At 45.8% G+C, this 21,003-nt stretch overlaps 1 protein-coding gene across 1 annotated transcript in view; it reads right to left on the reverse strand.

Annotated features, from left to right (window-relative positions):
- Positions 1 to 2,023: 2,023 nt before the first annotated feature.
- SLC14A2 (solute carrier family 14 member 2) overlaps positions 2,024 to 21,003 on the reverse strand; it is a 471,086-nt gene continuing 452,106 nt past the window's right edge. Inside the window, exons 12-21 of the mRNA XM_055233428.2 lie at positions 20,840 to 20,962; positions 18,539 to 18,621; positions 17,665 to 17,824; positions 16,736 to 16,925; positions 16,281 to 16,409; positions 15,255 to 15,447; positions 11,698 to 11,845; positions 10,928 to 11,062; positions 5,764 to 5,813; positions 2,024 to 2,497 (exon numbers count right to left, since the gene is read on the reverse strand). Coding sequence (XP_055089403.1) covers positions 2,297 to 2,497; positions 5,764 to 5,813; positions 10,928 to 11,062; positions 11,698 to 11,845; positions 15,255 to 15,447; positions 16,281 to 16,409; positions 16,736 to 16,925; positions 17,665 to 17,824; positions 18,539 to 18,621; positions 20,840 to 20,962 — 1,412 coding nt within the window. The 3' untranslated portion in view covers positions 2,024 to 2,296. The remainder of the gene's footprint in view (positions 2,498 to 5,763; positions 5,814 to 10,927; positions 11,063 to 11,697; positions 11,846 to 15,254; positions 15,448 to 16,280; positions 16,410 to 16,735; positions 16,926 to 17,664; positions 17,825 to 18,538; positions 18,622 to 20,839; positions 20,963 to 21,003) is intronic.

Below are 21,003 nucleotides of genomic sequence, written 5' to 3' on the forward strand. Positions count from 1 at the left end.
TGGAGCCGGCTGCAGCTCTCCACTGTTGGTGCTTAATTGAAGTGCTGGACTAGACTAACTACTTTGGTATTCTGTAGACCTTGTATGTTTTCATAGGTCAAATTCTTCTACCCTATCTATTTCTACTTTGCTTAGTATCATGGGTCAACTCAGCTTGCTTTATAGGCGAGGATATTGAAATACTTAGAACAGCTGAAGGGTTTTATTAGTGGTCAATAACCAGAATAGCATGCACGTGAAGGGTTTCCTGCTCTTAATAAAACCAGATTATAACACTTTGGTGGAAAATGCATGAAAACTGGTGCTTTAATAGTTATATGTCATCATTTGGAGGTTCTGGGGCAACTGAGTGAGCTGTGAGCATAAACAGCCTTCTGGTGAAATTCCTGGATGCTTAATCCTCAGAGAGCACTAATTCCACGGTCATTAAAATACAGCCCGGGCGCCTGTAGTCCCAGCTACTCGGAGAGGCTGAGGCAGGAGAATGGCATGAACCCGGGAGGCGGAGCTTGCAGTGAGCCGAGATTGCGCCACTGCACTCCAGCCTGGGTGACAGAGCAAGACTCCGTCTCAAAAAAAAAAAAAAAAAAAAAAAAAAAAAAAAAAAAAATACAGCCCGAGACCTTCTTGGCCTCAAGGTGTGATTGCAAACTCAGAGGTAGCCTCTGGAGTGTGACTCGTTTGCTTTTTCTATGTGGAGGATTTGTTTCCACCGTTAAGTGCTGCATTTTCCTGGAGAAGTCATATGGGCTAGATATGATGTGGAAGAGAAATATGCCACCCAGTGCTCTTGGGCTGCTAAAACATGGCCAGAATCTTGGGGGCAGACCAAGAAAAGGCAAACATAGAAATTAACTTTTCCAAATGATGGATTTGGTAAAATGTAATTCTTAAAGCTGTGGTTATAGAGGGTCTGTCCTCGCCTCTCCTTCCCCACATTCCCTCTTATGTCCTCATCCCCATGACAATAAACTGGGAGTGCATGTGTGCTTGGAGGGTGGTGGGAGGCACCGCTATGGCACTATGAGAGGTTCATTCCCCTCTGGAGAAGGGGTGGGAAAGTCAGGCCACATGGAGTTCCACAAAGAAGGTTTGTGGCTTAGGAGCTTGAAACTATGACCAGAGTGACTAAACAAGGGTTACTGGCCACTCAAGACTGGCTTGATTTGTAATTTGGGGGCACAAAGCTAAAAGACTCTACCCTAAATAGTGAGATGGGTTATTAACAATCTGTGCTTCAACTCAAACAGAAAACCATGTCCAAGGTCATTTCTGTGTAATTCACTCCATAAGCAAATCAAACCCTGTTCTGATGATTTTGAGCCCATCCTTGTCTCTTTTCAGGCACATGCTTGAGCATGGAAAACCCCTCAAGTAAGCAATGTATGAACCTCTAGGTGAGCCCCATTTTAAGAAAACCCTGATGCCAACTTGCAAACTTAAACAGTTTAATGAGAGTATGATTATGAATATTACAAAGGGAAACACATTTGTTTATAATATGATTTGAGTGCTGATAAAGATTAGTTTTCATCTGACACTTCCAGAAATATTTCTGTAATGTAAAGGAAAGCATATTGGCATTTTCAGTGAATTTAGGTTCCTAACCCCAAGTCTGGAGAGCATCTTCCCATTACCCAAGAATAAAACTTTATAGAACGTTAACATTTTCCTGCCTCTTCTTGGGTAACCCTTCCGTCCTTTACTTAAAGTAATTACTTGTTGTCATGCTGATTTCATCAGATTATAGGAGAGAGAGAATAATCAACACTTCTGAGGTGGAAAGGACTTTCAAATCCCTCCCTGTCATGAAACTTATTAAGAAATGGAGGCGGAGAGTGGGGAAGGACTTACTCAACCTGGTAGGGGCTCATTAGCAGCAGAGCTGGGGCAGAACCAACCCTCTTGCCTTCCAGGCTAATGCACAGTTCTTGGTACTGTGTTTTGCCATATTAAATGACCGAGTTGTGTGACCATGTCACTGACCTCTATCCCTTTCTTGGTGACTTTTCTTTAAGGATGAGGCTTATTTCGCATAAGAGGGCAAGTTCCCCCCACAAGGGAGCTCTTATGGGACAAACTAAGGGTATAAAGTCTAAACTAAACATATCTTTGATAAGTGTTGTGCATCTTAGAAAAGAGAGGTTCTGGAATGGTGACTACATACACGCTTCTTTGTGTTTGAGGAGAGAGTCACAGAACAGACCAAAGGGAAGGCTAAGTGGTCTCTTATCCTGGGGATCTGGACTGCCTGCTGAAGCCTGAATTTACAGTGATGTGTTTCAGACAGGGAAACTTAGGAGACGTCGTAGGCCTGATACTTGGTTATGATTGATGCCCTTCTGTTTCTCTCCTGGGACAGGTAGTAGATGCGGTTGGCCTCTGGGTAGGTGACTTTGCTGAGCGGGAGCTTGTAGATGGCGCGGTTGTTGGTCGTCAGGAGCAGGAAGGTGAGAGCTGAGAGACAGAAGGGCCAAGTGCAAGGTGGCAATCCAAACTGGAGTGAAAGAACACAGATAAGCCTTGGTCACATCAGGTGCTTGTGCTGTTTTAATCAGCGCTTATCGATCACCTACAGCCCTGGGGACAGGAGGGACTGCTTTGAAGGCATTGATAAAGATACTTCATTGATGACCAATATAAATAAAATCATGCCAGTGCTATTCATCTGCATTGCAACGGTGAATACACAGTCTTCAAAATGCAGCCACTGGGAACCCTAATAGTTGGGCTAATATGCCCTTATGTAGAAGTCATCAAAACATAATATGCCTTTTGTAGAGGCTGTGTGTTGTCAGAAGCTATGTTTCTGGCTAGGTTAGACTTCTAACTCTAGGAACTATGGTCATCCTGTGTCTTCTCCCATCAGCCCCTGTTGGAGAAGTGTCTTTGGCAGCCATTTGGTAGCTCAAGATGTTTTCTCTTTGGTCATAGCTGATTGGACTAGAGATAGGCACCCGACTCAAACACTGCTTCCTATAGGCAGGTGAAAGTGCCCTCTGCCAACAGAATCCCTCTCTTGAGAAGTTGAACTAAGAGGCACAGAGATTGTTTCTACAGGGTTCTGGAACTGAAAAAACTGGGGAACAAACCAGGGATGTGTGGCCATTGGGGGATGTGTGCAGTAGAAGAAACCTGTAACAGAGACACAGGGAAAGTGAGCAGAGAGATGGAGAGAGGCAAAGGTGTGTCATCATTGTCCTATGGAGCTGGAGACAGAGCACAGCTGCCTTTCTTCTCAAGGGCTCTCCAATCTCCAGCTCTTTTTCTCATGATGTTGACCTATTTTATTTCTTGAGATGCTCTAAGGCTTTTTAGTACTCTTCTCCACTCTTCATTTGAGATAGCTTGAATGGATAGTTTGCTAACAATGAGCCTGCAACTTCAGTTACGAGGCACATCAAATATGCCCCCTCTTGCCAAAACATCATCTTTTTTTTTTTTTTTTTTTTTGAGACGGAGTCTCGCTCTGTCACCCAGGCTGGAGTGCAGTGGCGCAATCTCGGCTCACTGCAAGCTCTGCCTCCCGGGTTCACGCCATTCTCCTGCCTCAGCCTCTCCAAGTAGCCGGGACTACAGGCGCCTGCCACCACGCCCGGCTAATTTTTTTTGTATTTTTAGTAGAGACGGGGTTTCACCGTGGTCTCGATCTTCTGACCTCGTGATCCTCCCGCCTCGGTCTCCCAAAGTGCTGGGATTACAAGCGTGAGCCATCGCGCCCAGCCTCAAAACATCATCTTCTAAGCAGTAAAAACCTCAGTTGCTACCACGGGAGTAACAATGCCAGTCATGTGTGTGTCCAGAGATGGCACTGTTGGGTGGGTCTTGGGGAACAACAAAGACAGCCTGCTACCAGAGCTGAGGCTGTAAGGAGCACCCATGGGTGATGAGTTCCATTCAGCGAGTCTTCCAAAGCCCCACTAAGACTGCACAAGTTGTTTGGGAAGCACCCTTGGAGTCCTACATTGGAAAGGATGTTGGTTTGGATTTCCACAGACCCAGAACCGAATCTCAGCTCTGATCACCTTGTTATGGCCATTTAATCTTTCTGAGACCTCAATAGTGAAATAGGAATAATAAAGCCTACTCAGAGAGTTGGTGCCTCTAGTGTATACCAAGTACTCAATACGAATGATCCTAAATATGTGGTTATTATCATCAAACAGATGGCAGCATTGTTGAAGACATGAGGTTGTACATACATGTGCCACTTAGAAAACAAAAGAGTACAGCTCCTATGTGCTCTTCTGAGGAGGGCTTGGATGGTCCCATAAATGTCATTAAACGTTTTTACTTCCTGTTCCTCAATGACATTGTGGGAAATTCCTTTAAGGTGAGTTAATAGCCTGTACTTTTTCATATTCCGGACAGTGGCCAACACAATGTCTTAAACACAGTAGGCAAACGAGGTAAACTTGATTTTGTTTTGAAAGATGTCTAAATTGAATAGTCTAATCTGTAACTTCTCTGAAAACAGAAGGAAAGGCCAGTCATCACTGTAAACATCCATGATCAGGAACCACAGCTTCCTGTTTTGCATCTCTTTTAGTGCCTTGTTCAAGGATGGCACATGGCATGGATTTAGTGGATGAACGACTGGATGGGTATAGGAGGAGGCTGATAAAGCCTGAAGGGAGCCTCAGAGCCCACACTTCGTGCCCTTATTCCCCCTCAGAGTTTCTGATGCTTCGCTATTCAACCCCAGTTCTAATACACCCTATCGTAGAGGCTCACTATCTTAGGGCTTCATTCATCCAGTATTGCTTGAGCACCTACTATGTGTTGAAGACTATAACAGATACTGGAGATAAAGATAATATGATAAGGTCCCTGTTCCAAGGAAGAGGACTGGCTGAGGGTAGAAGACCAATGAGTACTAGACTTATCACAAAACTGTACGACATCAAGTGTTTAGCCGAGGTGTGCACAAATACAATGAGGCCCAGAAAAGAGATTTAGTTCACTGGGGAAAACAGGATAGTATCAAGGAAGGCAAATTCTACTGCTAAGAAAAATTCCTTCCTGTGTTAAGTCCAAACCACCCATTTTCACTAAAGGTGAGGAGAGAGATTTAGGCAGGTGTTACTAGAATGCCCACCCCCTCCTTATCTGCAAGATCACCTGGACTTCTGGTTGTCCATGCAAAGTGTGCCCTTGTACCCTTATCTGAGAAGGGGAGGCACCAGCTGCAAGTGGGGCCCTGAGCCCTCTGCACTGGGGTTGGGGGCCAGCATGGGCTCCTCCTGACCTCACACATCGCCCTACACTGGAGCCCAGATGAGGAAGGGGTTCCCAGACTGTGGCCCGTGACCTTAAGCCTCAGCTCTGGCTTCTCTCTTGCCTGGCTGGGGCTTGACTCCCCTTATTCTATGGAGGGGAGCTAGTTAGTTGCCGTGGGGCAAAGATTTATGCTGGCTCACAAGCTAGCTAGGCAGACACACACAAATTAAATAATAAAGATTTAAAAATAGTTATAGAGGATGATAGAAAGGAATTTGATTTACAAGATAATGCTCCTTAAATTTCCTCTAAGGAGCTCCTGGCCTACTGATGATAGGAATGAATTGGCCCACAGTTGAAATGTAAATTTTGGGGCCTGGCTCCCTCTGCCTAGCAGGTGCTGAAGTGAGTAGTGTGACTTGAAATAAGGGAGATGAGCTGGGGAAGAGTTCTTAGAGAAGAGAGGTTTTCAGCAGGTTTGGGGAAGCCAAGAGGACACCAGGAAGGATGTTGTAGGCACGTTCTGAGCCTGTGTTGACTCACCACAGATAACAGGTTAGCCAGGGCAGCACCCAGGTAGGCAGCAAACAGTGCTAGAAAAAGAAAAAAAAAAAAAAAAGAGACCAGTAACTATTTAATAGCACCTCAAGATTGCTCTACATATTCTTTTCCCATCAATTTTATGCCACAAATGCTATCTCTAAGATTTTTTAAAAATTTGATTTATGTTTCCATTGCTTGGCAGCTTTAAAATTGTTAAATTCCATGCAAATGCCGGTGCAGCAAAGACAGCAGATGAACTTGTTAAAAAGGGCCAGAAGTGAGCTGTTATGGTTCTCTTGGGTCCCACCACCTTGCATTCCAGTAAGGGAACATTTAACAGCATAAACCATAAATGAAAATTTTACTATACGGCGAAGGCAAGTGAATCCCAGAACTCCCTACTGGAATATTTCATCACAAGTTATTAACATAGTAAGGGTTTCTAGGGAAGAGCAGCATTCTGAAAGCTTGAGGAAGGCTAGACATGCCCAGTGCCTTGTCGTGTAGGCTCTACGGAAGGCACGACGAGGCTGGCCACTGGGAATGAGCCCAGTGCCGGCAACAGGGAGAAGCTATTAAAATGTACTAGTGTAATTGGCCTTTGCTTCCAAACCCTTCATTTCTCACTGAGAGCATCCCAATTGTCCTTAGGATTATATTAACAAGAGCTAATCTTTATTAGTGTGTTATTGTGTGCCCAGCTAGTAGCAATACTACCATAGCTTTCAGTATTCCTACAGTGTAAGCACTATTATTGTCTTCATTTCACACATGAGAAAACTGAGGCTCAGAGAGGTGAAATAATATGACTGTTCGGCCTATATTTCAGTTGGAGAAGTCCCTTTTGTTTTGGAGGCGAGATTCAAGGTGGAAGAGTAGATGAGATTAAAGAATGAGTTACATGGCCGGGAGCGGTGGCTCACGTCTGTAATCCCAGCACTTTGGGAGGTCAAGATGGGAGGATCACTTGAGCCCAGGAGTGTGAGACCAGTCTGGGCAACAAAGCAAGATACCATCTCTACAGAAACCAAAAACATTAGCTGGGTGTGGTGGCATGTGCCTGTAATCTCAGCTACTTGGGAGGCTGAGGCAGGAGGATGGCTTGAGCCCAGAAGTTTGAGGCTGCAGTGAACTATGATCATGCTGCTTACTGTGCTCTAGCCTGGGTGACAGAGCAAGACCTCGTCTCAAAAAACAAACAACAAACAAACAAAAGAGAATGAGTTAAATGAGTTATATGAAGTGGAGTGTGGGGCTGTCAATGGGTTTCATGGGTCAAACCAGGCAGCTTATTCTCTGAGAGCGAATAGGAGCCCATGGCATCCTTTGTGTTTGCTGAATCCTCATTAATTAACATACATCATTTAACTAGAGATAATAGAGGTCAGCACTTACTGGACATTCCCTATGTGTCAGCATTATTCTCATCATGTTCACAAATGATCTAATTTGATCCTGACAACAGCTGTAGGAGTTGGGCACTGTTAGTATCAGGCATGGAGAGTTCAAGCAACTTGCCCAGGATTACAAGGCTAACAAGTGGCGGAGCCCCAGCCATCTGGCTCTGGGAGTGGGCTCTTAACCAGCCTCTCAGATCTGAGGTTGGAAAGAGAGAGGCAAACCAACCACTACCAAGGCCCCAGAATAGAGGGGAGCCAGACGGCCTGAGTGGGACTCTGGGCTTGGTCTGTGAAGAATGGAAGACTCCAACTCCATCCATCTTCCCTGGGACCCAGAGCCAAAGGATTCATTCTCTCTCCCTCTTCCCCACTGATATTTGCTATTTTATCAAATTTGGCGTTGTTACTAGCAGGAAAACCCTCCGAAAACCCCATGTGGGCTCCTGTGTGGCTGTAGGGCTTGCAGAGTTGGGAGAGAGGAGGAAGGGTAGAAGAAAGAAGACGAAATGAGACATGTAGCCTGCCTGGGCTGGAGGGAAAACTGTCTGTCTCAGGTGATGTGTCGAGCAGGCTGTGGTGGAAGGAACCTTTGCAACAGGATGCCTGGCCACCTGGCCTGTCTTATCTATCACTGACTGTGTGATGTTGGAAAAGGGCCTAACTGTTCTGGGCTTGGATTTTTTTTACTGGTAGAAAAAGCACTGGCTTCAGGAACAGTGTGGTGTCCTGCAAAGAGCACAGCCTTTTACAGTCAGGCAGACCTGACTTCAAGCAATGTATTTAGCTTCCTTTCGCCTCATTTCCCCATCTGTGAAATGGGGATATTAATATTATCCACACACTTTACAGGGCTGGAGGGAAGATTAAATGAGATGACCTGTACCAAGGTTTCACAGCTCCAGCTCCGTGGACACTTTGGATGGGGCAATTCCTTATTCTGGGGGGCTGTCCTGTGTATTGTAGGATGTTTAACAGCGTCTCTGGATTTTACCCATTAGATGCCAGTAGCACTTCCCCCAGCCTCAGGTATGACACACAAAAATGTCATCAGACATTGCCAAATGTTCCCGTGGAAGGGGAAAATTACCCCTGGTTGAAAACCACCAGGGTAATATCTGACATAAATTGGGTATTTAAGATTTGTTTGTTAAACATGAATATCCCTTAGTGAATAAGCAGAACTTGGACTTGGTAGCCAGGGATATCCTGTAATGTCCTTTCCCAGCTGGTATCCTAGATGTCCTTGTCCTCTGAGACTCTGGACAGAAGTTACAGCTTCAGGGTCTGGACGCAGCCACCTCACCACCGGGCCACCTGTTCTGATCCTATGTGGAGCTCGTGGGCCACTAACAGAGCCTAGAGTGGCACAGTCTTGACTCTGAATCTTTAAAAATTTCAGGACTCCTTGACTTTTCATTTCTAGCATTCAGACTTTTAATTTTTAATGGGATGAGGCCCAAACCAATTTAATAATATAAATGACAACTGATTTTAAAGGTATCTGAGCATTTAGAATTTTTGCCATTGGGACATTTTTATGGAAGGAGGGAACTTAGGCACAGGTCTAGTTTCAGGTCATGTAAAAATGCTGGCCTATTAAGTTAAAGTTAATTTAAATTAAAATATTAACAGTGACATTTATTTCCAATGGGGCTGTTCTGCCTGGTGAAGGAGCTATCATTCCCTCCTGCTCTCACTACCTCCTGGTTGCCTATCAATGGGCCCTACACACAAGTAAGCTTGACTACATGTTCCAGGTTTTCCAGATGGCCTGAATTTCTTCTTTTCATTGAACCTATAAAAACATTTGTTTGTGAGGCTGAGTGGGCAGATCACTTGAGCCCAGGACCAGCCTGGGAAACATAGTGCAGCCCTGTCTCTACAAAAATATATATATAGAAATTAGCTGGGCATGGTGGTGCATGCCTATAGCCCCAGCTACTCAGGAGGCTGAGGTGGGAGGATCACTTGAGCCTGGGAGGTTGAGGCTGCAGTGAGCTGTGATCATGCCACTGCACTCCAGCCTGGACAACAGAGTAAGACCCTGTCTCAAAACAACAACAATAAAATGCCCCTCAAACTCCACTTGTATGTGCTATAGACTGCTTTCCCATTTTTGGTCTATAAGTACATCACTAGATGCTTCCAGATCTTTCTTTAACTTGTAGAAGGAGGGTGATTCTACCTCTGCCCACAGGCAAGTCCTTTTACCTCCCTTAGCCTCAGGCACCACGGCTACAAAATAGAGCTAGAGTTTTCAGCTTCTTAAAATGATAAAATGGAGTAATATTTGGAAAAGTATGTTGGTGAAAACCAATAAATGTCAGATATTATTACTGTGTAGTCTGTCTAAAAGTTCAAGGATCCACCTAAAGGGGCTTAAAATTCACTTTAGTGTATTCTCATGTTTCCTGAGATCATCAGGCCCATTGGCACTTTTGGGAGATGATGTGACTCAGTTTCCTTGAAGCCAATGAGTGCATCTTGATTTATCAGAGGCTTCTGGAACAGAGAGGTGCCATGCTGGGAAAGGGGGTGGGGAGTTTAATGAGTTCGGACTGAGGAAGACCTAGCTTCATGTCTCAGCCTTGTCTTTCACTATGCAGTTGAGCCACTTCACCTCTTTGACAAGGCTGGGACTTGGGGAGGTGAGTGAAGCACCTGGGGTGCAAAATTTCAGGTGGCCTTCACTCTCAGGGTCACGGGGATATGTCAGGGTCATCACCTGCTTGGCCCTGAGGGTAAGCACCTCCTTAAATTTTGCATCCCAGGCATCTCCCTCGTCTCACCTTAGTCTTGCTCTTTGACACAACTTTTCCTCGTTTGCAAAATACGAATAGTAATACCAACCTTGGAGAATTAGTGTTAAGGTAGAGATGAGGTATTTAAAGTGCCTACTTTGTGGTGAGTGTTAGGTGAATGGCTATCTTTTATTTGGGCAATATGACAGCTACTTTTTTTTTTTTTTCTTGAGTAACTACAGTGTGCTGGCCTTAGGTTGGTATAGCAAAAAGTAATTTTAAGAAGAGCAAATGAAAAAGACAGCAGCTTTACCCTTCATATCTTGTTTAGAGTTTGTAGTGACTGTCATAAAATGCAAAAGAAAATATATCTACAAATTATCTTAAGGAAACAAATATATGGCCATAGCTGATCCAGAACATCTTCCTCAGCAAGAATATTTGGAAAATTTTTATTATAAATTTATTTTTAAAAATAAGTTCATATAGATAATGTTCACAGAGTCCACAGATGTACTGAAATAGAACTTCTATTTTAAATGTTCTGCTCAAAAGGAGTTTTGTTTGGTTTCCATTCATATAACATCAAGAAATAAAGGATGTTCAAGGATGAGGACATATATGAGGACATATAAATCTACCAACTTGTTACAGTTGATCTAATTTCCTGGGACTCTGAACAAATATATAACAAACAGGGGTCATTTAAAGGGTCTATGGTTAATGTTTGAATGCTTAAGGTGAATCGCTGTAGATGATGTAAATCACCCAATTCCACATGTAAGGAGTAACCTGCATAAGAGTTGCTCGGTCAGTTTGCTCCAACCCCCGCCAGGAGAGTAGCAATCACAGAAGACAGCCCAGGAACAACAACCAAACCTCCACCACCATCTTCATGTGACTGAACGTTGAGTATTCAGTGAAAATAGTGTTTAATCTATTAATTACTAAATAACCATCAAAAACAGTTTTATGTAAAAACCCTTTTACAAAGGAAACAAATCCTCTGTGGGCTGTACTTACCGCAGGCGATGGCGAGGAGGTGCGTCTGCCAGGTGATGACGTAGAACATGCCTCCTATCGCTATGCATGCGAGGGTGCTGTTGAAGCCACACAGGCCAAAGTAGATGGAGTCAAAGGGCGTCGCAATAGTGAGTGCTGTGAGAGAAGGCGGGCATCAGGGTTGAGTCTAGGGTCTTATGGGGCCCATCTGCTGGCCCTGAAACCTACCGCAGTCCTTAAAGCTCAGAGCCAGTTATCTTCTCAGGTAGTTATACAAAGAGGACTTCTGGCTTTATTCTGTGAAAAAACATCTAAAGGAAACAAATGGCCATAGAGTCCCATGAATACTGGCAGTTAAACTGGCATGGGTTGAAGAGATTCTTCGAGTAAGGACAGAAGTCTGATTTAAACAGCCAAGAGAATATCCTTCCCCTGCCAAGAAAGAGAACCTCTCCTTCTTCATTGATACCTTAATTCTGCAATGGAGAACAAATCTTTCTTGTTGTCACTGCAGATGACTTAACATGTAAATATGCCTGGAAGAAACTTCCCTCAAACTTTAAATTTATACTAAGGTGTAAATGACTAACACAAAAGCCTTTCTTGAGGGCAGCTGTGGCTCAGGGGAGGATAAAGGGACTAGATCAAAAATGGAGAAACAGGGTATAACAGAAGGAGGGAAAGTTCACAGGAATCAGCAGGTGGAGTGTTGAAGATGAGAGTCACCATTTTATTTGGAGCCGGCCCCAGGCTCTAAGCCCCTCACAGCCCAGGGAAGTGAGGACACAGACCTGCTAGCATCCCCATGGTGGATCCAATTGCTGCGTGCAAGCAAATGAGAGGTGAGGATATGAACAGAGCTATGAGGAAGATGCCTCCAGTCCAGGGGTTATCACAGCCGTACACTTGGCCAATTCCAATGGGGATGGCTTTCAAAAGCTGTGGGCACAACAGGATTACATGCTCATTATGGAGGCTAAAAGAGACAACTTGACGTTGGCTGCAAGAGACTTGGCACTGAACCCTTCCTGCTAACATTTTGCAACAGATGTCCGATATTTTTATTTGTATTCAAATAGGTTAACTTTAACAGGAACAAAGGCTTTATTATCTTAATCTTGAGTTCTTAGAACACTGATGGATTAGGATGTTGAGTTTCCTTTATTTAGAAATATGAGTGTGAGGCATTTATCCCCCAGGGAAGAGAAACTGAAAACCTTTCAAGGTAGGTAGAAAGTTTTCAACTTTACTATTGATTAGAAAAGTAATATATGTCTGATCAAAGTTGGGGTTTAAAAACCCTTTATGAATTTTTTTTTTTTTTTTGAGATGGAGTTTCGCTCTTGTTGCCCAGGCTGGAGTGCAATGGCGTGATCTTGGCCCACCGCAACCTCCGCCTCCCAGGTTCAAGAGATTCTCCTGCCTCAGCCTCCCGAGTAGCTGGGATTATAGGCATGTGCCACCATGCCCGGCTAATGTTGTACTTTTAGTAGAGACGAGGTTTTTCCATGTTGACGAGCCTGGTCTTGAACTCCTGACCTCAGGTGATCCACCTGCATTGGTCTCCCAAAGTGCTGGGATTACAGGTGTGAGCCACCACACCTGGCCATGATTTTTTTTTTAAAGCTAAAAAGATGATTAGAAGGTGAAATATTAGACAAAAAAATGGCCCTGTGTGTTTTCAAGTACAACATGTTTGGGGTGTGATTGTGTTAGGAAGGTCTGGAGGAGGAACTCAACTAGTATCTACAGGAGCAGCCAGGAGAAGGTAGTATCGCCCAGCATCTGCTGTTTTGATTAGTAAACCCCCGGGGCACCCTGCTTGATTCTGTCCTCCATCTATCTCCGGGGCTGGTGGGGCCTGTCTGTGAATGGAAAAGCAGTTGAAAAAGTCTGGTGCCTTGTGGGCACCTGCACAAGGGTCCTAGAGTTTGGGGAGAGGATCCTGGACATGCTGGCTTCCCCAGCCACAGGGACTGTGTTTTGGAGGGTCTGGCCAAGGCCCATGGGCAGGAAGCTGAGGAGAGGCAGTGTCCTGGGGCGAGTCTGTGTATAGGTTATGGCAAGAATGCTCTTCCCTAGAGAACTCTTGCCTCTGGGCATGATGGGGGAGGGAGATCCTGCAGCTCGGGGGCCCTCACGCCACAGTGAGTGCGTACAGGAGACAGGCTGAGTGGGTTAGGCTTTGGGCTCAGTCTCCTGTTACCCAGGGCAGAGAGCAGAATGAGGGCTCCGGCCTCACCATGCAGGGCAAAGGGGACAGGCGAGAGAGAGTTGTACATACAGAAGCAGCAGTATGGGCAGTTTTGTCCTCAGCCAGCTGCACCCTTCAGGGGGCTCTCAGTGGTCACAAAAGCAGAGGAACCCATGGAGACTCAACATTGCTGGGAAGTTTAGACACTCCCTCTGAAATTCACCACTTATTTATCAGAAACTCAAGGCTCTAATTTTAAAGGTCAAAAAGACAAAACATATGAATCATTGTCATAATCCATTCAGTTGGCCAGAAAGTTACTTCTTAAAGAAAAACGCCACAAAATTGAATTTTTCTTTCCTGGAACGTTGGTGGAGTGCTGGTGGTGGTGGGTCTCAAGTGTTTGTACAGGATTATTTTATTTTTTTCCATTTCTATAAAATTTCAAAATTTCTTTCCAACTGAAACTGTGACATACAGAATGCAATATCTAAAATCTGCATTTTCTAACATCATTTCCCCATAGCATGCCACTTAGAGCAAGTTTGTCTCCAAAAGATATTAATTGCCTAGACTAAGAATGGGAAGCTTAAGAAGCTGAACTGCCAGCACAGCACCTTTTCTTGTTTCTGGTCCAAGAAGGTCCTCACACACACAAAATGATCAAGGATCCGACTAACACAAATAGTTCTCAGCCAGGTGCAATGGTTCACGCCTGTAATCCCAGCACTTTGGGAGGCTGAGGTGGCATGATCGCTTGAGGCCAGAGGTTTGAGACTAGCCTGGGCAACATGACAAGAGCGATCTCTACAAAACAATATAAAGAATTAGCTGGGCCTGGTGGCACATGCCTGTAGTCCCAGCTACTCAGAAGGCTGAGGTGGGAGGATCCCTTGAGCCCAGGGGTTTGAGGCTGCAGTGAGCTGTGATTGCGTCACTGCACTCCAGCCGGGGTGACAGAATGAGACTCTATCTCTGAAACAAAAACAGAAAACCCCAAAATCAAATAGTTTTCTTGCTAAATGCTGGTGCTTCTCAGTGTAAATTCAGGGCTCTTTCTACTACACCACGCTGTTGCTTACTGTGGAAGGCTAAGAGAAACGAGGCATCATTATTTCACAGAAAGTTCCTTCAACAAGCCCAAGTGACTTTGTGGTCAGATGATGTGTTGCCAATAACGAAGTCTCAGAGTGAGCGCCAGACTGTGGGGCCATTTCGTGTAACGGAAAGTAGGAGGGCCTTGGAGAAAACGTGCCTGGTTAGATAAGGTGGCTGGCTAATAGGCACATTTCTCTAGGCTGACTTAATGCTGTGAGTGCAGCTTCTTATTAATCACCTTGGCTGACTTCCAGAGGTCAGGATTATATATAGAATACTTATTAAAAAAAAACTTTAAAAGCTCTGTTATATGTTTCTTAATGAAAGAACACCTGTGCTTTAAAACCAACAGCATGGTGTAGTAGAAAAAGCCCTGAGTTTACACTGAGAAGCACCAGTATTTAGCAAGGAAACGATCTGATTTTGGGGTTTTTTTATTTCGGAGATGGAGTCTCATGGAGTGCAGTGACACAATCACAGCGCACTGCAGCCTCAAACTCCTGGGCTCAAGTGATCCTCCCACCTCAGCCTTCTGAGTAGCTGGGGCTACAGGCATGTGCCACCAGGCCCAGCTTTGGCGAGTGAAGGGAATAAACTCTGGAGGTTGGAACAATGACTTCTTAAGCCAATAGATGGTAGCATGATGTGTACGACTTGAGTGATTCCATGTGATTGAATGAAAGAAAATGCACAATGCAAGCTGTAAGCCTCAAAAAGGCTTTTTAAACATCCACAAAGAGCCCAGGCCTGGAGGTCAGGAGGCTGAAGTTCTAGCCTTGACTTTGCTCCTCTCTAATTGGCTGTAAGACCTGAGGCAGGTCTCTTAACTTGGCCTGTTTCCTTCTCTGTGCTATCATAGGATGGGACCAAAACTAGCCCTTTTTGCTCTCAGAAGTAGAAAAGGGTGGCAGCTCATGAGATATGTATGTAGAATGTCTGGTACTGTGTAATTGTTAGCAATTATCACTTGTGGATGTTTCTGATGTGCAAAATATGCAAATGCCACTAACATCCAGTGTGGACAGACACTGCCCTTCCTCCTTCCATGATACGTACCAAGGGCACTTGGACCTCTGACCAGGTGATATTGGGCATGGAGGATGCAGGCTGCAGCAGCGTCGTGGGGAAGAAAAGGTTGTAGTGGCCTGTGGCTGCCAGGTACAAAGTCACAGTGATATTGAAGGGCAGTGTGAAGACTGGGAGGTCCCACTTGCTGAAGATGGTACCCAGGGCGCTGGAGAGGATGGGGCTGATGGCAGAAGCATGAGAGATGCTGGTCAGGAAGCTGCCTGGTCATAACACTAGGCTGTGCTGCGGTGGGGGCTCCCTGTGCCTTCCTAGAGAAAAGCAGCCTGCTGTGTATTCTCTGGAGCCTGACTGGCCCTGAGCAGGTCTTTCCCTGGGCCTCTTCCTCCCTGCACAGTGACAGGGTGGGGCACCCAGACTCGACTTCAGAAGGAGATATAAGGCAGGCAGTCTCAGAACTTCCTTCAGGAATCCTATAGCTCCATCCCCAGGCATCAGGTTGGGGAGGCAGAGGGGAGGGAATCATATTCATTCAACAAATGTTTTTTGAGTGGCCGTGTGCATGGGCTTTGTGGCCAGGGTGCCCTGTGTTTTCTCAACAGGGGGTAGAGCAGGCACTGAGGGCTTCCCCATGGCTGGGCCTTCAGCCTACCCTGGGAGGTGGTCTTGGTCTGCTCAGGGGTCCTAAGGATTTAGAAAAGCCGGGGTAGGGGAGGGTTGAAAAGATTTCCAGAAACTGACAGGATCCTATAGTGCAGCTCTTAACCAATGTGGGCCTCAGTTTCTTTCTCTGTGCTCTGGCAGGGTGAGACCAAAAACCCTTTAGATCTTAAAAAAAAAGAATCATAAAGGGTGGTCGCTAATGGGATACTGTGTATAGACCTAGCATGGGGCTACCATTATATAAACTTAGTCATTATTTCCAGTGGACATTTCTGATGTGCAAGCTAAATACATGCCACTTTAGTATCACGTTTAGACAGACGGTCATGGGGTTGGGATGAAAAGGTTGGTGGCCTTTGATATGAACCCACAAACCTTCAAAAGCAAACTTACCAAGACATGGACATGATGATGACGGGGAGCAACAGCCACCAGTAGTAGTCACCTTTGTCTGAGAACACGGCCATCAGCAGCCCCACCAGCACCCCATTGTAGCCGTGAAGTCCTGCCACGATGGCCGCCCTGGCAGGAGAGGGAGGGGCAGGTGGAGCAGGGGCTTCCCCAGGGCCTTTTATGTTTTCCTATTGAGTCAGATTCTTTTTACCTGGGGCCTGACTACACACACCTTCAAATAGACCACCCTTCTGGGAGTGGGGAAGGAAGACAACCCTCTGAATCCTTCATATTTCTCTAGAAATATGTTGCTATGTCAAAATAACCAGGGAACAGTCATGTTTAGTTATCAGTGTCCTTATTTTGAGGATTTCTGAGCTGGGAAGAGGAAGAATGGTCCCCATGGGGAATGACTTCTTGGCTGCATGCTTGGACCTTGAGCCTCTGCGACTTACTTGTCTTGACTCAGGATGAGGGCTGTCAAGGTGGACATGATGGTACCCAGGCAGCCTGAGATTGCCCACCAGGGGTTCTGGACGAAGAGGCCGAGGATGATGAGGATGCCGCTGAGGGGATTGTTCACAAACATCACTTGAGACGTGCCTCGGAGGACCCAGTCAAAGAACTGGAACACTGGGGACTTGTCTGAAATGGAACCGGGGCAGGAAGTAGGAAAGTGCTCAGTGTGGGCGGCCCTGGGTGGGCAGGCGGAGGGTGTGAGGGAATCTGGATATCCAAAGTGGGTTTGCAGGGAGCCAGCCACCTGCTGTCACCTGCCACCAAAGACAGTAAACAAGGAACCCAAGAGAACATCTGGCTGCCAAGAAAACTCTTGAGACCCATCGCCAGCCAGACGTGACCTTCAGATTGTTTTTCTGGCAGGGGGGATTAGGTACCCTGAGCTGTCTCTGCCCCCTGTGGTGGTGCCATGAATTTTGAAGAACATGTTCTTGCTGCATAGAGGGCATTAAACCCATGGGCTGAGCTCTGGAAAGATTGCTAAAGAGAACTTATTGGCACAGTAGACACAGTTCTCCCATGAACCATCTGGATGGCGTTTTTCTAGAATGCTGGCTCTAGAATCCCAATGTGAAAAACACCCGTCTGCAATATTCAGATGGGATATTTGAGATAGCAGAAGTGTTACGTTCAGAAATGAGAGCTCATGAGCTCACACTCTTACATGTATTGCTATTTATAGTCCAAGATGCTGTATGTCTGTTATAACAGCAAAACTCCCAGCTTCCAGGAAAGATCACAGTAACAGAGTGCAGTCTAGTCTAAGTCTAGTCTATAGGGAACCCCCATGGCAATGGGTTTCCTGGGGATGGGTGGAGGTGAGCTTTTTAGGGTCAGGGTCAGTGTTGTTCTCATAGAATTTTACCTTTGAGTCCCTCTCCACACTCCTTCATCTCTCCTGTGATGTAGCTGAGGGCTTTGCTGACCCTTTTCCCACCGGCAGCCATGGAACTCCGAATCCAGGATGTCTTGGAAATGTTTGTTTCCACTTTTATCTCAGAGCTCTCCTCCATGGTGTCCAGATCCTGTCCAGGACAGAGATAGGCAAGAGTTTCCCACATTCGGTGGTTCTTACACTGAGAATTCATGTTTGTGGTCACTCAGGGACCAAGTGAGATTGTCATTTGGTATTTCATTAAATTGCTATTTAACCTCCCTGTTGCTGTAGATTAGACTGTCTTTTGTTTGACACATGACCTCATCTAATAGGTTAACTACCGCGAGGCACAATAAGATAACATCTTTATTCTCATTCTGTGGATGAGGACTCTGGCAAGTGGAGGTTCTCATTTTCAAAGGTCAAGGTCAAACAGTAGAACTGAGATTAACCACAGATTCTTAGTCTTTTTTTTTTTAAACATTAATACTCTTTCCAGAAGAAATGGCTTTCTCCCTGGCATGTCTAGTCTTTAAGATATAACTGTTCATAAACATAAGTGTATGAAATTGAACACGTGAAGATTCTGTTTTTGAAAACAGGCACCAGCTTATTTCCTAAATGCTTGAATACTGGGTTTAAAGGCAGCCTGATAATAATTCAAATACAAGGAATATGAAAAGTCACAAAGTAAACTGTGAAAGAGACATTTTTGTCCCAGGTAATTACGTTCCAGAAAATATGAATGCAAGAAAAGTTTGCCTAAATCAGAGAACTTTGTTTACAGCTCTCAGCTCCCTCATCTGCTGCAGGCTCTGTGACTGCAGGGCGCTGTCCCTGATTCAGGACACTCAGTACTCACAAGCAGCTCAACTGTGGGCTTCCGGTATTGATAGGGAAATGGGTCTTTGGTTTGTCTCTCCTGGTGTTCGCCTTTTCCAAACACTGGAGTTAGAAGGAAAGGGCACTATCAGTTAGGATACTTCTACTCTGGCACCTCAGAAGCTAATGTCCTGCAAGGCTCAAGAGGTGTTAAGATAATGCAGTGTTTCCTGTTCCTACTAAGGAAGCACAGAATCATGGAAACTTGCAGCTCAGAGGCTCTTTTGTTCTTTTGCTGGTCATGGATCCATCTGGGCCCTCGCTTTGGGGAAAAAAGTATACATCTTCCTATAAACAGGGCATTCTACAAGGAATTTAGGGAGCTCAGAGATTCCACCAACTTTTAATTAAGAAGCCCTCATTTAGCTCAACCTTGATATTTTTTTAGATGAGGAAACAGCAGCCTGGAGAGACAGGAACTTGTGCTTGATCCCTGAATCCAGGGTTCTTTCTCTTGTTCCGCATGGAGAACTTGAAGGTGAATTTAAAAAAAAAAAAAAAAAAAAGAAAGAAACGTGGGTGTTGTTGAAGCCCTTCACTTCCTGTTCATAAAGTATTAAGCTGCCTGAGCCATGAGCCATGCATAATCTGTGTTTGAATTTGGCCATTACTCTCCTCACCTGGATGACCTCAGGCTGTTCTGTTTGTTTTTGTTTTTTAAGGTATTGTAGTAGCAATGGCTGGTGGGATTAGGACAAGAGACATCCATGTAATCTCTTGAAGCAGATTTTGGCAAGCCTTGGTAATTCTAGAAAACTCTTGCAATGTGGATCTAAACATTTTTATTATTACAGGTAATTTAGAGAGGACCAATTTCAGTAGGGTTTTATGCATCATGAAAGATGTCCAGGCCCCTGGAAGTTTCCTTCTTGACGCTTTGGTTCCCTCCTGTGGTCAAGTGTGAGAATAGCAGGCTGGGCTCTGACGACCCTGTGTTTTCAGACTCAATTGCCTGTTCCCCTGTTCTGCACTCATGAGTCGTCAGGGTGTCAAAACACTAGAAGGGATGCATCGAAGGCACTGTGTTCCCACTTCTGAAGGGACAGGGACTGCAGATACCAGTGTGGTTGGGAGGTGACACCATTCAGGAGAAACAAATTCATTTTGAAAGCTTTGAAAGGAAGAGTAGGATGCAGAGGGGATCCCTTGAACTTGGAGGCCTGTGTGTGTGATATCCCCACTGACCCGCTGCTTCTGTCTGAAGCTCCTCTCTGCCTGCCAGTGCTGCAGGGCTCTCTACTATGCTTTCCCTGACCACAGCCCCTATCCTGAGATGATGTTAGGAGGAAGTTATTAAGCCTTTGAGGCAAACCATGGTCCCTTCCACACTCTGCTGGGGAACCCCTGTCGAAGACAAACTCCTGAGCTACAGGGGCCCTTGAGCTGTGCAATGTCCTCGGCAATCCCCTCTCCACCTCGTGTATTTTCCCATAATCACTTAAAGTCCATTTCTGTGGGCTGGCTGACTTGTGGTATGAAATGATGAGACTTGGAATAGCTGGAGGAAGAAGGTCACTCAGTCATCTTCTGGGGAGCATGTGATGTTGCACTAACTCAGGAGTCACTTTTATTCCCGACAGTGGCCCTAGTCAGCTGTGTGACTCTGGGCAATGCTGCCCCCTCTCTGGGGATTGGGGGCAGGATTAGATTGTCCCTGTGTCCTGGATCTTCACGAGGCTGCTCCAACCTTGCAGCTGGTTGAGGAAACCTCCCAGACTCCTCCCTGTTTGCTGCCACATGTTCTCAGCTTCCACGTCCAAGTTTCTGGCCTCCACTTGTTCAGCTTTAGCGGCCCTTGGACACCCTCTTCCTGGCCTTTGGCAGCACTTTCTCCACCATGGGTCTCTACCTGTGCCCTTGGCCTCCCTACCATTGCCATAGGTGGGAACTTTTCATCTCTAGCCTCCTAGACCAGTGGTTTTTGATTTGCTGGCAAATTAGAATTTTCTGGAGAGCTTTAGAAGCTCCTGATGCCCACCCAGGCTGCTCCACAGATGAATTAAATGAGTCACTGGGATGGGATGCAGGTGATTCCAATGTGCAGCCAGGTTGAGACCCCAGAAGCTCACTGCCTATCTCAGCTTCAGCCTCTCCGAGACCCAGGGGGGGCATCCAGACACATCTGGGGAACTGTGGCCTTGGTCAGAGGTCAGGTGTGAGAGGTCAAGTCTGACTCCAGCGGGTGTCCCCACCACCCTGTGAAGTAGGTATTGCCATTGTCCCTGTTTTATTAGAGACTAGGAAGTCAGGGATCCAAGCGCGAGGGGGAGGACATGCACACCTTTGCTCCTCCTCTGAATGGATGACCACTCGATGTGAAATACACTCCGGTGCTTGGAGAGCACAGCCTCCGAGCCCTCCTCCACCTTTGGGCCTGCCGTGGGTGGATGCTCCGCACCGCCTCCTAGCCACCGGCAAAACAAGACAGGTCAGTGTCCCACCTGG

Source organism: Symphalangus syndactylus, chromosome 1 (genome assembly GCF_028878055.3).
Source record: "Symphalangus syndactylus isolate Jambi chromosome 1, NHGRI_mSymSyn1-v2.1_pri, whole genome shotgun sequence".
NCBI classification, from domain to species: domain Eukaryota; kingdom Metazoa; phylum Chordata; class Mammalia; order Primates; family Hylobatidae; genus Symphalangus; species Symphalangus syndactylus.